Source organism: Cyanistes caeruleus, unplaced genomic scaffold (genome assembly GCF_971803275.1).
Source record: "Cyanistes caeruleus unplaced genomic scaffold, bCyaCae1.hap1.1 HAP1_SCAFFOLD_81, whole genome shotgun sequence".
Classification (NCBI taxonomy): Eukaryota; Metazoa; Chordata; class Aves; order Passeriformes; family Paridae; genus Cyanistes; species Cyanistes caeruleus.
In genome coordinates this window covers 1,657,833-1,674,482 of record NW_028255891.1, presented here as the reverse complement: position 1 = coordinate 1,674,482, position 16,650 = coordinate 1,657,833, and the positions used below count along the sequence as shown (strand labels likewise).

The 16,650-nt window shown below is 53.2% G+C and overlaps 1 protein-coding gene across 1 annotated transcript; it reads right to left on the bottom strand.

The window, feature by feature from the left end:
* Positions 1-9,201: 9,201 nt before the first annotated feature.
* On the bottom strand, positions 9,202-16,229 carry LOC147646743 (maestro heat-like repeat-containing protein family member 7). The gene is made up of 18 exons (XM_086873075.1): positions 15,474-16,229; positions 15,295-15,345; positions 14,552-15,090; positions 14,286-14,447; positions 13,956-14,016; positions 13,693-13,842; positions 13,355-13,503; positions 12,903-13,050; positions 12,466-12,653; positions 12,239-12,376; positions 11,847-11,925; positions 11,537-11,674; positions 11,147-11,323; positions 10,855-11,010; positions 10,595-10,696; positions 10,269-10,371; positions 9,932-9,988; positions 9,202-9,641 (listed from the first exon to the last, which is right to left on the bottom strand). Exons 6-18 carry the CDS (start codon positions 13,792-13,794, stop codon positions 9,442-9,444), a joined length of 1,737 nt encoding a protein of 578 aa, XP_086729201.1. The 5' UTR covers positions 13,795-13,842; positions 13,956-14,016; positions 14,286-14,447; positions 14,552-15,090; positions 15,295-15,345; positions 15,474-16,229; the 3' UTR covers positions 9,202-9,441.
* Between the last annotated feature and the right edge of the window lie 421 nt (positions 16,230-16,650).

Genomic DNA, 16,650 nt, shown 5'->3' with positions numbered 1-16,650 from the left:
TCACACAAAATTCCCCAGATTTTCTCAAAACTCTACCAAATTCCAGAAACATCCCACAAATTCTGGACAAATGTCTACAAAATTCAAGAAAATCCCTCAAAATTATTCAAGTCTCTTCAGAATTCCAAGAAATTCCAGAAACATCCCTCAAAGTCTCCTCAAAAATTTTTGAAGTATCCCTCAAAAATTTTAAAAAGCCCCAGAGAATTCCAGAAAAATCCAAGAAAATTCCCTAAATCTTATCAAAAACCTACCAAATTCTAGCAACATCTCACAAAATTTCCACAAAGGTCCACAAAATCCAGAAAAATCTCACAAAGTTCCCTCAATCTCCTCAATATCCCCAAAAATTCTACAAAAAATCCATATAATTTTACAAATATCCCACAAAATTCTAGTAAAATCTGATTAAATTGTTAGCGCTCAGGAACACACATCATCACACAATGATTATATGAAGGTGCTTTATTGAACAGCTCCGGGTGTCAGGGGTACACAGACCCAAATCTGACCCAATTTGTTTTTGAGTTGAACATGTTTTATACTCTATCGTCATACAAATTACATATTAATTATTAAACTTACATTGTTCTATTGTATGCATTGTTTTTACCCAAGCATGGATTTCTCGTGTTCCCCTCTCAACCCCTAACATTGTTCCTCATGTTCTTTAAACAATAATTATATCTAATCACATCTAACAATTCTATCATTTATCATATATTGATTCCACAGGTGCAGATTCACATGATCTTTAGCAAGCACAAGGCCTAACATTTCCCTGGGCCTACTTTTCCCAGGGCTTGCCAAGCCTAACTTTCTTTCTAAGTCCCCAAATTTTCTATGATTTTAGAACCTTTTACTATCATTCCCCCCTTTGAAAGCATTTTCACTTCACTGTAAGTGCAAATGTTTGCACTTGACACAGTCCTTTGTTTCTGAGTTTACACTCGATGTTCTTCGAATCCTTGATTGATGTAAACGTTGTCCTGGATGCTGTCAGGAACTGGAGAACCAGAAGATGGTGGGGGTGGATCTCGTGTCAGTGCCTTTATTATTTTCTGGTTCCAGGATGTTTTCTTCTGTATTTCTCCCTTGAAGATCCTGTAAACTAACCAAATTGCTAAGAATACAATTAGTAAGATTATCACACTCTCAATGATAGATTTAATCCGTGAACTCACATTCCACCCTAATCCTTTGAAGATTTTGCCTAACCAACTTGTAGTCAAATCCTTTTGCTCTTCCTGTGCTTTGTGCTCTATTTGTTGCAACTGATTGATGTCATATTCTACATCTGCAGTCACATTTGGGATGTGGACACAGCAATGATCAATCCATCCCTTAAAAAACCCACACACTCCATGCTCTTTCAGGAGTAATAAATTGTAATTGTACATTTAGTTCTTTAAATCTTTCCCAGATCACTCTTGCCAATTTCTCTACCTGACCTGTAGGTTTGTACAACATTTCTTTATTCTGATAGTTTGCTCTAGGACCGAGCAAAGACTCTAGGGCCCAGCCAAATTTCACTCTACAAGAGGGTTCTTGCCAAGTGTCATCCTGATTCTGTTCCTATCCTAATCTTCCATAGCTATGCCTGTGTCTAGCCACTGAGTTGTTTTTAAGCACATTTCACATTTTGACATTACTGATTTTGCCACTGTTAGGATCTGTACCGAGATTAATTTTTGTTTCATCCATTTTACCAATGCCTCTGCACCCCAATGACATTTGTTATGTTTCATTTATAGAATTTCTCTCATTATCAAAGGGGTAAACACTATTTGTCTTTGTGCAGTTACATACCTCTCTTCTGAATTCTTTTGTGCATTTAGAAAATTTCCCAATTTCTCATCTCCTATTGAATATATTTGTTTTCGAGGCAAATTAAATTGAGATACATTAACTTTTAAAGATATCAATGCCATTGTTCTTTGCACTTCTCAAGCAATCTGTCGAGCTGTCCAGTCTGCTTTTCGATTTTCTTCACAAATTTTGGAGTTTCCTGATTGGTGTCCTTTGCAGTGCATAATTGCTACTTGTTCAGGTTTTTGTATTGCTTTTATCAATTGCAGGACTGCATCTTGATGTTTAATGTGTGTACCTTGAGCAGACAGCAGTCTTCTTTCTTTCCACAGCACTCTGTGGACATGCACTACTCCAAAGCATACTCTGAGCCAGTCCAGATGTTTCCCCTTTTCCCTTTACTCAATTCTAGTGCTCTGCTTAAGGCAACCAGTTCTGCCCTCTGGGCAGATGCATTTGCTGATAATGCTTTTGCCTCCACCATTGCACTGACTGTTGTTACCGCATATCCAGGGTATCTGGTCCCGTTCTCCACCAAGCTGCTTCCATCTGTGAATAGCTCTCACTCTGCTTGCTCCAGTGGGATGTCTTTCAGGTCTTCTCTTGCCAAATAGGTGTCCTCTATTACTTCTACACAGTCATGCTCTAATGGGCCTTCTTCAGTTGTGGTACCCAGGAACAGAGCTGCATTCAAGAGGTTACTTGTCTTTAGTGTGACATCATCCTGCTCAGTCACGATTACCTGGAATTTCATCATCCTGCTTGGAGATAGCCAATGGCCCCTCTTTTGTTCTAAAACAGTGCTCACCATGTGTGGCACAGAGACATCTATGTGTCTACCCATGGTGAGTTTCCTGGCTTCTTGTGGCAGCATCACGCTGGCTGCAACTGCCCGCAGGCATGAAGGCCATCCAGCACTCCCCTTGTCAAGCTGTTTGGAAAAGCAGCCTACCGGCCTTTCCCAGCTTCCCAAACCTTGGCTCAGCACTCCCAGTGCTAGGTGTAGTCTTTCATGCACAAACAGCTGGAAATCTTTGGACAAATCTGGCAATCCGAACGCCGGAGCAGTTGTCAATGCCTCCTTCAGTTTGAGGAAGGCCTCCTTCTGTGCTCTGCCCCAGGTAAACGGCTGCGTCTTCTGGGCCTCATCCAGGGCTTTTGCAATTAGTCCATAGTCCATGATCCACAGGCAGCACCACCCTGTCATCCCAAGGAAGACTCGCAGCTCATGCACGTTCTGGGGTTCTGGAATAGCACAAATAGCTTGAATACAATTAGTACCCAGCTTACATTGCCCTGGTGAGATTTCACATCCCAGGGAAATCACACTCTGCCAGGCAATTTGTGCCTTTTCTTTAGACTCCTTATATCCTCCCATTCCCAGCTGATTTCAAATTTCAATTGTTACCTTTATACAGGTTGTTTTCTCTTCTGTAGCTATCAGTACACCATCAACATACTGTAACAGCAGGTATTGTTTTCTCAGTACTTGCCCATTCTCGGTCCAAATCTCCAGCTCCTTCCCCAGCTGGCTTCCAAATAAGGTTGGACTGTTCTTGTGTCCTTGTGGGAGTCATGTTCAGGTGAGCTGGGCTTTCCTTCCATTTTCTGGATTTTCCCATTCAAAGGCAAACAGTTTCCTACTTTTTTTGTCAAGGGGTGTGCAGAAAAAGGCATTTTTTAAATCAAGTACAGTAAACTATTTATATTTCTCTTTCACGGATGTTAAAAATGTGTAAGGATTAGCTACCACTGGGTAAATATCTTTAGTTCTTCCATTTATCGCTCTCAAATCCTGTACTAGTCTGTACTCACCATTTGGTTTCTTCACTGGAGATATTGGTGCATTAAATTCGGATTCACATTCTTCTAAAATTTGCTACTTCAAAAACTTTTCAATAATCTTTACTATTCCTTGCCGTGCTTCTGCCTTTATAGGATACTGTTTAACCTGGAAGGATTTTTTTTGCTCCTTCTTTTAATTCCACATGTACTGGTTGTGCCAATTTAGATTTTCCTGGTATGTCTATTTCCCATACTGAGGGAATCACTGCATCCCCTAGTTTCCAAGGGATAGCAGGGACTGGTTTTTCTTTTATCATTAAAAATTGTCCTGTCTTTGATTTGCGTATTTTCATTAAAAGTTCTCCGGTCTCAAAAGTTATCACTGCATCAAGTTTTACTAATAAATCTTGTCTTAAAAGTGGAATTGGACACTCAGGCATATATCAAAATTCATGTGTCAAAACTTTGTTTCCAAAACACAAATCCAGGGGTTGCAGGAATGGCCGATTCTCTTCCTTCCCTGTGGCCCCAACTCTTGTTGTTGTTTTGTCCCAAATTTGCCCTTTCAGGTAATTGAATACAGAATATGGAGCTCCTGTATCCACCAGGAATTTTACTTCTTTATCTCCCAATTGTAGAGTTACTAAAGGTTCCTGTACTGACTTTTGTTCCGATTCTAGTCAGCTCCTGTACTCTCCCAGTACCAGAGCCTTGGCAACATCTCCCTGCGGGAACTGATTGCCCTGGTTAAACCGGTTCTTCGCGTTGTTTGGGCATTCTTTTTTCCAATGCCCCTCCTGCTTGCAATATGCACACTGGTTTAACCCTGATCTTGGCAAAACCGATCCCCCTCGTCCTCTGCCGAGTCCGCCCCTCCCCAATCCACGACCACCCCTGCCGCGTCCTGGATTCTCTCTTCCTTGTATCACTGCCAAGAGATTTTGCTGCTGCTTCTTACTAGCTTCCCTTTCCCTGCTATTGTATACCTTCCACACCACCTCAAGTAATTTATCCAAATTCCTTAATTCCTCTCCTTCTAACTTCTGTCATTTTCTCCTGATACCATCTTGCCACTGCCCAAGGAAAATAAGAGCAAGCTGAACTTTTGCTGGTTCTGTTTCTGTTTGCAGATCTGTACATTTTCTCACGGCTTCTCTGAGCCTTTCCAAAAACACAGTGGGGGATTCTTTCTTTTCCTGCCTTATCTCACACAATTTAGACCAATTCACAGCCTTAGGCACAGCATTCTGAACCCTTATCTGAACCCATTCTTGATATCTCTTCAGCCTCCGAATATCCCTAAATACATTAGGGTCCCACCCTGGATCCTGGGTTGGAAAGTTCTCATCCAAAGTCCCTGTCACCACCCCAGTCCTGAGATCTTCTCTCGCTCTCTCCTTGGCTGCTCTAAGCACCATCTCTTTTTCAGCAGAATCCATTAAAGTATCTAATATTACTTGTATATCATCCCAACCCACATTCTGAGTTTTCATAACCATTTTTACCACCCTTGCCACTTGGTCAGGATTCTCTCTATAAGTTCCAGCTGATTGTTTCCAAATTACCAAATCCGCAGGAGAGAAAGGTACCTTTACAAACACCGGGCCCTCTACTCCTACTCCTTGTCTCAAGGGGGCAATCACAGTCTGCTTTTGTCTGTCCAAGCCTTTTTCCATTTTATACAGGACTGGGGCAAGCTTGGACCGTGTCCGGTGAGATACCAGTGTTACTATATAATAATGATTTATTATCATTACACCCACTACTGCTATTTTCCCCCCCAGCATTTTTCACATTTCCTTGTATTAAGGTTAAATTTTGATCATCTCCTGGGGAAGAAGGATCTGGTGTAGGCGGGAGAGGAGGGTAAAGAGGGAAGGGTGAAGGAGGATTAAGTGGACTAGAATTAGGTGTAATAGGGTTAGGTGGAATAAGATTGGGTGAAGTGGGGGCAGACAAAACAGAGTCAGGTTCTTTTGGTTCTCTTAAAGCCACCTGTAAATCAACATCCATATCGTTCGTTGCCCCAACACAAACTTTCTTTAGTGCCAGGTGTTTTAAACATTTCTATTTTACACAAACCTCACACTTATCATTCGCAAATGCTTTAACCACCATCAATCCACACTCAGCCCGCCATTCTGGCTTATCTCACAGATAGAAAAACAAGTCAACATACGGAACGTTCATCCCATTTTCCCTCTCGCTTACAAAACAACATCAACTATAAAACAGTATTATATTGCAAAGATCCATTCTTCGGCCGCTTTTCTCCACTATCCAGGGCATATCCTGGCCACCATGTATTACAATAATCAAACAACTTAGCCTTATGTAATTCTTCCCCAAAGTGACCTTGTTTCCAATGTGCTAAGAAGCACCCCAAAGGAGAAGTTCCTGCTATGAGAGCATTGCTGCCCAAAACCCCTTGAAGCTTCTCCATGTCACAACTACAATACACCACAAATGCCGAACCTGCAACGCTTTCGCAGTCGTCTGACGGACGGCGCCCAGGCAATCCCAACAGGAATTCCTTTAGCCCAACCAAGCGCAGCTTTTGCTGCGTCTTATTGGCAGGCACCCAAACCAAAGTGAAAGCACCTTACCTCTTCTCCTGGGGACGCTGTGAGCAGCGCAGACGGTCGCGGCCGATGGGCTCCCCGAGAATCCCTCGGTGCCGGCTGGAGCAGGATCGGGTCGTGAGCTCGCTCAGCAGCACTCACAAGGTCCCATCTGGGTCACCAAAATGTTAGAGTTCAGGCACACACATCATCACACAATGATTATATGCAGGTGCTTTATTGAAGAGCTCTGGGTGTCAGGGGTACACAGACCCAAATCTGACCCGATTTGTTTTTGAGTTGAACATGTTTTATACTCTATCGTTATACAAATTACATATTAATTATGAAACTTACACTGTTCTACTGTATGCATTGTTTTTACCCTAGCATGGATTTCTCGTGATCCCACCTCAGCCCCCTAACATTGTTCCTCATGTTCTTTAAACAATAATTATATCTAATCACATCTAACAATTCTATCATTTATCATATATTGATTACACAGGTGCAGTTTCACATGATCTTTAGCAAGCACAAGGCCTAACATTTCCCTGGGCCTACTTTTCCCAGGGCTTGCCAAGCCTAAATTCTTTCTGAGTTCCTGAATTTCCTAAGATTTTAAAGCATCTTACGATCACCTCCAGACACAAAGAGTCTTGCCTGAACAGTCAGAGAGCTACATCTATTTTTAACTGTAACTTTTATAAATTTTTCCAGAGCCTGCTGGCTGTGTTCAAGGTTTTCTCCCTATTTCCTCCCTAGTGCACATTCTCCAGAAACTCTGCTTTTAATCCTTTTGCATTGATTAAAGTTACCTGCAATGACGAGTCAATCCAAACCCTGGGAAAACTCGAACTTAAATGTGTACCTAGGCAAAATATTTACCTCCCACATCTGAAGCCATGAGCTGCCAAGTACAGTCCCCACTGTCATACCCTGTCCCCTGGGGCTCTGCTGATGCCATTTCAAAGGGGTTGCCAATGAAAACAAGTTTGAATATTTTGGTAGTTTCCACATTGGCATTCAAATCCTTGACTAGATAAATCACAAGTCAAGATTTCTAGGATTCTTCCATGCCAAAGCTGTCATTCTCACCCTGGATTTTAGAGTGTCTGAGCAGTCAGACAAGGTTTTAGTTTTAGACCCTACAGACAAAGTCCCTGCTGTTCAGCGATCCCATTCCATCAGCATATAGTCCTGATGATTCCTTTAGGCAGGAGCAGCAAAGGCAAGAATGAGCCAAACAAGCTGCTCCTGTGTTCTCATGTCCTGCACAGCAGTAACTGGGAATTCAAGAATGGATTCGGGAGACAGTGGGTGCACAGGGAGCCACCAAGACTTTGGGATGCTGAAATGGACCAGCCTGGTGCCTGTGCCCGGGCTGCACCGCGCTGAGCTCCAACTGGACAATCTAACAATGGACACACCATGGGCCACTGGAGACTCCTACTCCTAGTTCTGTGAGCTACACTATTCACCTGTCATTCACCAGATGATTTTTTCATCTTTGCTTGAAATCCAGGAGAGGAAAAGGTCAACATGGAAAAGTGTTCTCCCAATTCTAGTGACACCTGTGCCTGCACACCACCTGTGCCCATGGCAGGGTGGCTGGAGACTGGATGATGTTGATGATACTTTGCAACACCAAGTGCTCAGGGATTCTGGGATTGCCCAAGTGGAGAGCAAAACTGAGCCGTGTAAGTCCCTGCTTTTTTTCAGCACATGCTGCTTCTTCCTTTCTTCCAAGCAAGTCCAGGATTTTGTTTCATGTATCTTTAAGGTGCCTGGACAGATGAGAGGGAGGGCAGCTGCCCCATCAGACTCTCTCTATCTCTCTCTCTCTCTCTCTCTCTCTCTCTCACTCAGGATGGTGCCAATGCCGCTGCCTTGGGACACCTGAGTGTGGAAGGCGAGCTCGCCCTCAAGCACGTCCATCCAAGTCAGTCACAGGCACAGGCCGCAGCTGAAGCTGGCAAGCGTTGCTGTGAGGCTGCAAGTGAAGAGAAAGCCATTGTGGCCAACTCTGCTGAAGCCTTTTGCCAAAGCAAAGGCAATTGTGCCCACAGCCTCCCCCTGTTTGGCACCCGGCTGCTGCAAACGCCTCAGTGCGCAGGTGCCGACGTTGGGGCTGCTGCTGTTCCTGGGCACACTCTGCTGCTGTTTCTGTGGGCTCCAGAGCCGCTTGGGCAGCAGCCACTGGGCAGCCCTGCCGGAGGAGACATCGCCACCCTCCCCATGGTGGCAGCAGCTCTGTGGGACCCGAGCTCTGTGTCAGGGGGGCCTCGGTCACAGCAGCGTGGCCTGGGCAGCCGCAAGGGCCCGGGCTGGCTGCCAGCCCTGCCTCTGCCCACTGCCCCTTCCTGGAGGCACCCAGTGGCCGTGGCCTGTCAGCACCCCCCTGCCCTCCATGTCCCCAGCCAGCCCAGCCTGGGCACCTCGGGCTGTCCCCACCCTCCCGCTGGGGTGGTGTCCCAGCCTCCAGGCCTTCTGCTGCAGGCCTGGGGGACATTTTGGGGCAGCACCGGAGCAGCCAGGTGTCAGGGACCAGGCGACTGCCTGGGGGCTGCTTATGGCCTCAGACACCAAATTCCTCAGGGCTTCCCACCACCCCGGCTCCTCCAGGGCCTTCTGTCCCCTTGGAACCTCCTGCCACCCACTCCCTCACACATCCCCCTTTTGCCTTCCCACTGCCTTGTCCCGTCTGGGCCTCCGCAGCCCCTCATCCCCTCACGGCCTCCCAGCACCCCGTGCCCTCAGGGGCTCCCCCAGCCTGGCCCGGCAGCAGCGCCGCAGCCCCACAGGAGCTCCAGGAGCTCCTCAGCCATCACGGCAGCAACACACGGGCAGCAGGACACAGATGGCGCTTCCTGCCTGCCACAGGGCTTGTGGCTTCAGCACAACCACCAAAGGCCAAGGGGCTTCTGGCCATTTCCCCTGCACCACTGCATGCCCCGGCAGGTTGCTGAACACAAGAACCCTTTTCCCTCTCTTCCCCTATGCCCCTCACACCCTGGGCAGCAAAAGAAAGGTCTTGGGACTCTTGTGGTTTATAACATATCCTATATTATTTACATACTAGATGGAAACGAAACGAAGAAAAGAACAATCTCTATGAAACAAAAACTAACAGATGGCCCATGTGGCCCCAGAAGATCGAGCCTCTCAGCCCTAACATAACCTATATTATTTACATACTAAAAAGAAAAAAAGAGAAGAAAACAATTCTTATGAAATTAAAAATCCTGGCTTGCCCAGGTGGCCCCAGCAAACAGAACGTCCCAAATCATCTCTGAGCACATCTCCAGCAGCGCAGCCAGCCCAAGCCCGACAGACGAGGCCGTGTCCTCCATGCCCTGAGGATTTGGTCTTGCATCCTCTGGAGAATGGAGTATCGGGCACTCTGGATGGCCCGGAGGACATACAGCGTCTCAAGTGCCAGGTCTGACACGGCACCGCTTCTGTCCTCCGTCAGGCGTTCGAGGGCTGCAAGAGAGACGAACAGAGCCACGGTCAGACCCCAGAGCTGTGGGGGCCCAGCGAGAGCCCCCTGCCAGGGCCATGCCAGCCGGCTCTTGCCTTGGCCAGGAGGGAGCAGGGACCAAGGGGGTCAGCCCAAAGCTGCTGGCCACAAATGCCCCACGTGGCCCTGAAATCTCACTGTGCTCTGCCCACGCCGTCCCTCATCGGCACAGGGAGCAGAGCCCTCCACAGCCTGGCCAGGGCTTGCAGCTGCCCCCGACAGCCACTGCTGTCAGCCCGCTGCCCTGGCTCACCTCTGCACAACACCTGGAGCTCTGCGTGCTGCCCCCTCAGCTGCTCCCCGGCCATCCCTGAGAACACAGAGCCTGTCAGGGTCCCAGCAGCACAGCTCCCTGCCAGCGGCGCTACCAGCCCTGTGGCCACACGGCCTCCTGCCCCGGCAGGGCTCAGCCCGGGCCCTTGCCGCATCCTGACTCAGCCCAAGGGCACGGCTGCCAGAGGCCGGCAGCAGCAGCCCCGAGGGCAGCCGGGGCTCCAGGGCGCCGGGCCCGGGTGCCGCTGCCGGGGCAGCAGCCGGGGCTGGGGCCGAGCTGCGGAGGGGCGGGGAGGGAGCCCGGGCTCGGGACTCACCGATGACCCTGATGGCCGCCGCTCGCAGGGTCTCCTGTGGGTCCTGCAGGTACTGCAGGGCCCGGCGCAGGTGCTCGGCCAAGGGGATCCTGTGGTCGGCCAGCTGGAGAGAGCGGCAGGAGGGAAGGGTTGGCGCGGGGTCTGTCCCTCGGCCGGGCGCTGCTGCCTGCGGCCAGCCCCGGCCTCCCGTGCCCGGCCAGCCCTGAGAAGCCGTGCGGCCCCCGGGTGCAGCAGTGGGCAGGGGCACAGCTGCCAGCCCCACACACTGAGCACCGGGGCCAGGGGGCTTCTCTAGCCTTTGGCTGGCACTTGCAGGCCGCCCTTACCACGAGCTTGGCAAACTTCCACAGCTTCTCCTTCCTCACAGCTTTTTCTAGGTCTGGCCTCTTCAGAAAGCCAGCCGCGCGAAGGAGCGTTGTCCGAGAGGCCTGGGGAGCAGCAGAGAGCCGCAAATGGCCCCACAAGGCAGGGCACAGGAGTGTCCCAGTGCCAAGGGCTGGAGGAGGCTGCAGCCTGCAAGCCTGCGTCAGGGCAGGAGGCAGCTGAGCCCCCTGCCAAGGCGCAGCAGCAGCCCAGGAGTCCTCACCTCTGCCACATGCCGATTCTCATCTTGGCAGTGGAAAAAGAGTGGGAGCAGGCTCTGGTACACTCGTTCCTTCAGGGGCTTTCTTCCTTCTTCTTCTGCTGAAGACATCACTCTTCGAAGGAGAGACATGGAGAGCAGCTGCACCTGGCTATCAGGCTGTATGAAAGGAAGGAAGGAAAAATGACCTCATCATTGGCTTCTTGTGGCCCACATCGGCACAGGCCTGCAAATGCACAGGGCACAAAGTGTCCGGGCAGCAGGCAGTGGCCGTGGCTGGGGCACAGAGCCTTACATTGTCCAGGAGTTTCAGGAGCGGCTCAGCCAGCTGCAGGGCCCTGCGCCAGGATATTGGGGTGTCTTCATCCGTGAAAATATAGCTCAGGAGAGCAATGCTCATCCTGGCCACGTCACTGTCCAAGTCCCACAGGAGGTGCACTAGTCTTCCTGTCAGGCTCTGAATTCTTTCGGCCTGTGCAGAACACAAGGGTGTGAAAGCCCGGGCAGCTGCCGCAGGGCCCAGAGGCCAAAGGGCTGTCCCAAAGCACTCGGGCAGCTGAAGCAGGAGGCAGGAGAGCTGCGAGGAGCTGCCTCAGCGCCCAAGGCAAAGGCCAGCCAAGGCCAAGTGACAGCATTTCCCAGCCTCATGCTGCCCACACGGCTTCAGCTGCTGCCCCCTTCTCACCATGGAGGGATGGTCCTTTAGCAGGAGGAGAGCCCTGAGAACCTGGTGATGCATCTCTGTGGAGTTGTACCACAGGTACTTATACAAGATATCCATTAGGCTGTCACCACAGTCACTCAAGTCCAGGCAATCTAGGAGCTGAAAGGCACAGGGCAGTGAGAGGGGAGCCGGCCGGCAGGAGCCTGGAAGTGCGCAGGGCTGGGCCCAGGCAGCAGCACAGGGCGCGGGTGCCGTCCCAGGCAGCTGTGGCTATGCCAGGGGACAGGGCTGGCAGGGAGCTGAGCGAGGTAGTGCTGGCCATCAGGCTCACCTCCACAAGGAATGCCATGGCAGAGACATCCCAGTGTGGCAACGGTTTGCTGAGCACCTCAAGCAGGTAGCTTAAGATGCTTTTGCACAAGTGGACGGATGCACGGCGCATTACCATGGAAGGCAGAAAATGGCAGAAAGAGTCTCAGCAAGGGTGTGAAAAACCTTTCCCAGAACTGATGGACACAGTTGTCATATTGCCCCAGCACCCTGTGAGGGGATGTGGGCCCGTGAGATGTGCCTGCTCCTGGGCACCCTCCTCTCGCAGCCTTTTGCAGTCTCCTTGGCCATCCCTCGGTGACGAGGCCCTCAAGCCCATGGCCACGGGGACTGTGGGGGGCATCCCGGGCAGGGGGCACAAATGTCAGAGGCAGTGGGGAGAAGGGGGCTCACCTGGCCAGCAGACCCACGGCATAGTGGTGGGTGTCAGCACAGAGCAGCGTGTCCCAGCCACGCTTGCGTTCCATTGCCACCACCACATGCTCCAAGTGGAGACTGCAGAGCAGGGCCTTCAGGGTCTGCACTGCAAACCTGTGCGCACAGCAAAGCCCAGGTGACGCTGGGAGCGCTGGCTCCGAGGCTGGGGAAGTGGCAGGGACAGGAGGAGTGGCATGGAGCACCTGCTGGGGCTGGTGGAGAGGCCGTGTTGCTCCTGGCATTCCTTCCAGAAGGTATGGACATCCTCTGTCATATACAAAGTACTGAAGTACGTTTGGAAGAGCAGATGCACGAAGAGGCGGGGGAAATAGACTGTGAGGATCTGTGGCCAACAAGGCCCCTGGAGGATCTTCCACATCACCAGAGTTGCCTGCAGAGGACAGAGCAGCCCGAGACAGCGCTCAGTGCCGGGGCGTCCGTGTGGCAGGGCCTGAGCGTGGCAGGGAGAGGCCGGGGCAGGCGCAGGGGGAGCAGCGGGCCTGGTGGCCCTGAAGCTGCCCCTAGGCCAGGTTTGTGGCCAGTGCCTGAAGCAGGGAGATGCAGTGGGGGAAGGAGGCAACAGAGCTGCTGGAGAGGCGGCCGGCCTTGCGGTGAGCAAAGGCCAGCTCCAGAAACTCACAGTCAGGGAAAAGACAGCCGTCTTGTCCCCATCAGAGGTGCCCAGGTTTTTCTGCGGCCAGCTCCCCACCACATTGATGAGGAGCGGTGTCACTTCCTCTGAAATCCAGGGCGAGAGCAAGATGGTCGTCCACATGGCCATAGCAGCTCTGCGGGGTCAGACACAGCACCGTGGGCTGGGCAGCAGCGGGGAGCTGAGCTGGCCGCCAGCTCTGCCTGTGCCCACTGGCCCTGAGCGGCAGCAGCAGCCAGGCAGCCCAGCCCTGTGGGGACAGGCCCCTGAGGGGCAGGCTGGCAGCACGGCAGCAGGCTCGGGGGCCAACTTTGTAGCAGGGCTGGCAAAGGGAGCAGCCAGAGGGCCCTGCAAGTCTGTGTTGCTCACAGCCCTGGGCCGGGCTGTACAGGGTGATGGGCTGGGGAGCCCTGAGGCCTCGGGGCAGCTGGGCCCCATACCTGTCACACGTTGGGGCCACCCGCAGGAGAGTGATGGCCACATCATCGGGCTCTGCCTCGGCCACTTGCATCAGGGCCCAGTCCATCCTGTGCTCAGCAGCCTCATTGGCCATGAGCCACTGGTGGATGTACCTCACCACGCCGGGCACCTGGAGAAGCCACAGAGAGACTTGGAATGCTAGAAGAGGGAGTCAGCAATGTGCCCAGCTTCTTCCCCAGACAAGTGCTTCTCTTCCAGCACGCTGCCATGGCCTCAAAAGCTTCAAGTGAGCAGCAGGCGTGGCTTGGGAAAGCCAAGCAATTGCTGGAGGATCAAAGGCTGGCCACAGGCTGCTTACTTGCTCTGGATTGAAAAGAGCCGTCTCTACAAGCAGATCCAGCTGGGCAGCGCTGCTCTGTTCTACCAAGACCTCTGAGGATGCTTTGACCTCAGTGTCCATAGGTCTGGTGTCTTCCTTGCCAATTCTCTTGATGTATTGGTAAAGAAACTGTAGGAGAAGGGCAGGAAGGCAGGGAAGTTGCATGGAGTGCACCAAGTGCGGTGCTGGGCTGAGCAGTGCCAGCAGGCCCAGCGCAGGTGGGGATGGCTGCAGGTACCTGCGCTGCTCTGCGGAAGCGGCCACGGGCGGTGTCCTGCTCTTGTGTGCCATCCATGGCTGCATCTGGCAAAGAGCAGCCAGAGCTGAGGGGCTGCGGGAGAGGCCGGAGAGCACAGCCCAGCCCTGCGTTCCCCAGGCAGGGACAGTCCCGGGATGCCCCAGGGAATGCAGCACGGCCACTGCTGCGGGGGCAGCCCCAGCCCCTTTTTTGTGCTGTCCATGGGTGTGTGTCCACAGGACAGTGTGGGATGGGATGAGATGGGATGCAATGGGATGGGATGGGGCCAAGATGGCCACAGGCACCAGCCCTGTGGCCCAGCTCTGCCACTCACCCTCCTCCAGCGGCTGCAACTGCTGCACCTCTTCGGTCTCTGGTGCTGGGGCAGCTCCAGGGCCTTCTTCCTCTTCCTCGACCTCCTCCTCCTCATCCACCCAGGTCAGCTTGGGCACTCTTGGGGGTCACTGCTCCATATCTTCTTCCAGACTCTCCCATCCTTTCCATAGGAACAGCACCAGGGGATGGGATGGCATGGCATGTAATGGGATGGGGCCAAGCTGGCAACAGGCACTAGCCCTAAGGCCGAGCTCTGCAACTCACTCTCCTGTGGTGCCTGGAACTCCTGCACCTCTCCAGACTCCTGTGCCAGGACAGCTCCACGGACGCCTTCTTCCTCCTCCGCAAGCCAGGCCAACTTGGGCACTCTTGGGGGTCGCTGCTCCATGGCAGTGACTGGATTTATGGCTACTTTCAGGAGAGATGGCTCGGAAAAGCTCGGAGTCAGCAAGTCCTGCAGTCGTGCCTCGAAGGCACCTGCAAGACTCAAGTCCTGGCAAGACTGCAAGACAGCGAGTCCTGCACTTGGGTCTTGAGGGCTCCTGCCACAAGGACAGGAGGCTCCTCGACAGGGATTGTGGTCTGGTCTCAAGGGCAGAGACTGCAGGGATTTTAGATGCCTCAGAGAGGAACCTCTGTGCATGAATGAAATGTTGCAGGTCCTGACACCGCTCCGGGTGCTCCAGCACCATCACGATGGCGTTGGGGAGCTCAAACCACTCCAGCAGCTGCACCACATTGGGGAAGCCTGTGGACACCTTGTCCAGCAGCACGATCTCCAGAGGTGCGCTGGTGCCATCGGGCTGCGGGAGGAGCACGGTGCCGTCAGTGGGGCTGAGGCCGTGCCAGGGCTCGGGAAGCTCTCAGCCAGCCCGGGATGCTCTGCACCCTCCACTGGCCCCATTCCCGCTCTCCCTCCATGTGTCCTAGCGGCTCCCACCCTTCCAGGCCCCAGCTCATCCCCGCCTGGCACTCCCCAGCTTCTGCCGCTGGCCCCGCTCACTCACCAGCTCGCCCCATTGCCGGACGCGGTTCCGTGGCACCTTTTTGATGGCCACCTGCAAGCCAAAGGGAACAGCAGATTCAGCTCGCCGCCCACCACATCCAGCCCCATCCTACTCCTCTGCTCCCTCCTCCTCGTCTGCCCTCTCCTCCTCCTCGGCCCACCACCGGCCCCACTGCTCACCGGGAGTTCGTCCGAGAGCCTCGTGGCCGTGAAAACTCTGCCGAAGCCACCGCGGCCCAGCAGCGAGTCGATCCTGTAGCGCTGCTGCAGGGCCTGCTGCGCCTTCCCTGGAGAAGAGACGCTGCCGTCAGCGCTCAGCTCGGGGCCAGGAACGGCCCCCGAGCGCTCCCCGACCTCCCCGGGCCGGGCATCCGCAGGCGTTCCCTCATTGGAACGCGACAGCGGCGGCTCGGGACCGGCGGCTGCACCGCTGAGCGGCGGAGCTCGAACCGGGGAAGCCGCAGCGGAGGCGGCGACAGCGGCCGCGCCGCCTGTGTCCTCCGCGGGCCCTGGGAGGAGCCGGGGCAGGGGCCCGAACCAGAACCGGAACCGGAGCCTGCATCGGGGATGGGGCCGAGGGCAGGGCAGGCGGAGCCAAAGGGTGGCAATGCCGCCCCAGCCCCAGGCACTGATGCCCGCCCAGCACAGCCAGAGCCAGGCAAAGAGGAGACCTCCGCGGGACGGGCAGGGATGGGGACGGGGACGGGGCAGCCCCACCTGGGGCCAGGGGCGGGCTGGGGGCATGGCCCAGCCGGGCACGGGGAGAGGGAGGCTTGGAGAAGAGGGGGCACCGGGAAAGGGAGACCGGGAGAGGATGCGGGACTGCGGGAGAGGGAGAGGAGAGACAGAAAATTGCTAAATTCTCTTCTTGCCGCTGCTGCCGCTGCTGCCGCTGCTGCCACTGCTGCCGCTGCTGCCGCTGCTGCCGCTGCAACTGAAGCACCGGGGCCGTTTGTCCCCGTGTCTTTTTGTCCGTTGCCAGCTTGGCCCCGCGCCGAGCCCCGCGCTCCCCGGGCAGCCCCTGAGCCTGGCCAAACACGGGAACTTTGCCCTGGTGAGCCAAGAGCCAGAGTCTGGACTCCTGCACAGGGGCACAGCAATGCCCTTGGCTGCTGCTGTGCCTTGTCCCTGCTGAGCGTCAAACACTGTCTGAGCACATTCCCTGAATGCAGAATTTGTACCTGAGCCAAGCACTGCACTTGTGTCTCCAGCATTGCTTTCCAAGGAAAACAGGGCAAGGCAAACTGGGTATAGCTCATGGTATTTTACAGTGTCTAAAACTTGCCAAGTCTCAAATCTTAGAGGTGAGATCCATTTGGAATGAATGGGATGGAGAAACAGTGCAAGATGGAAAAGG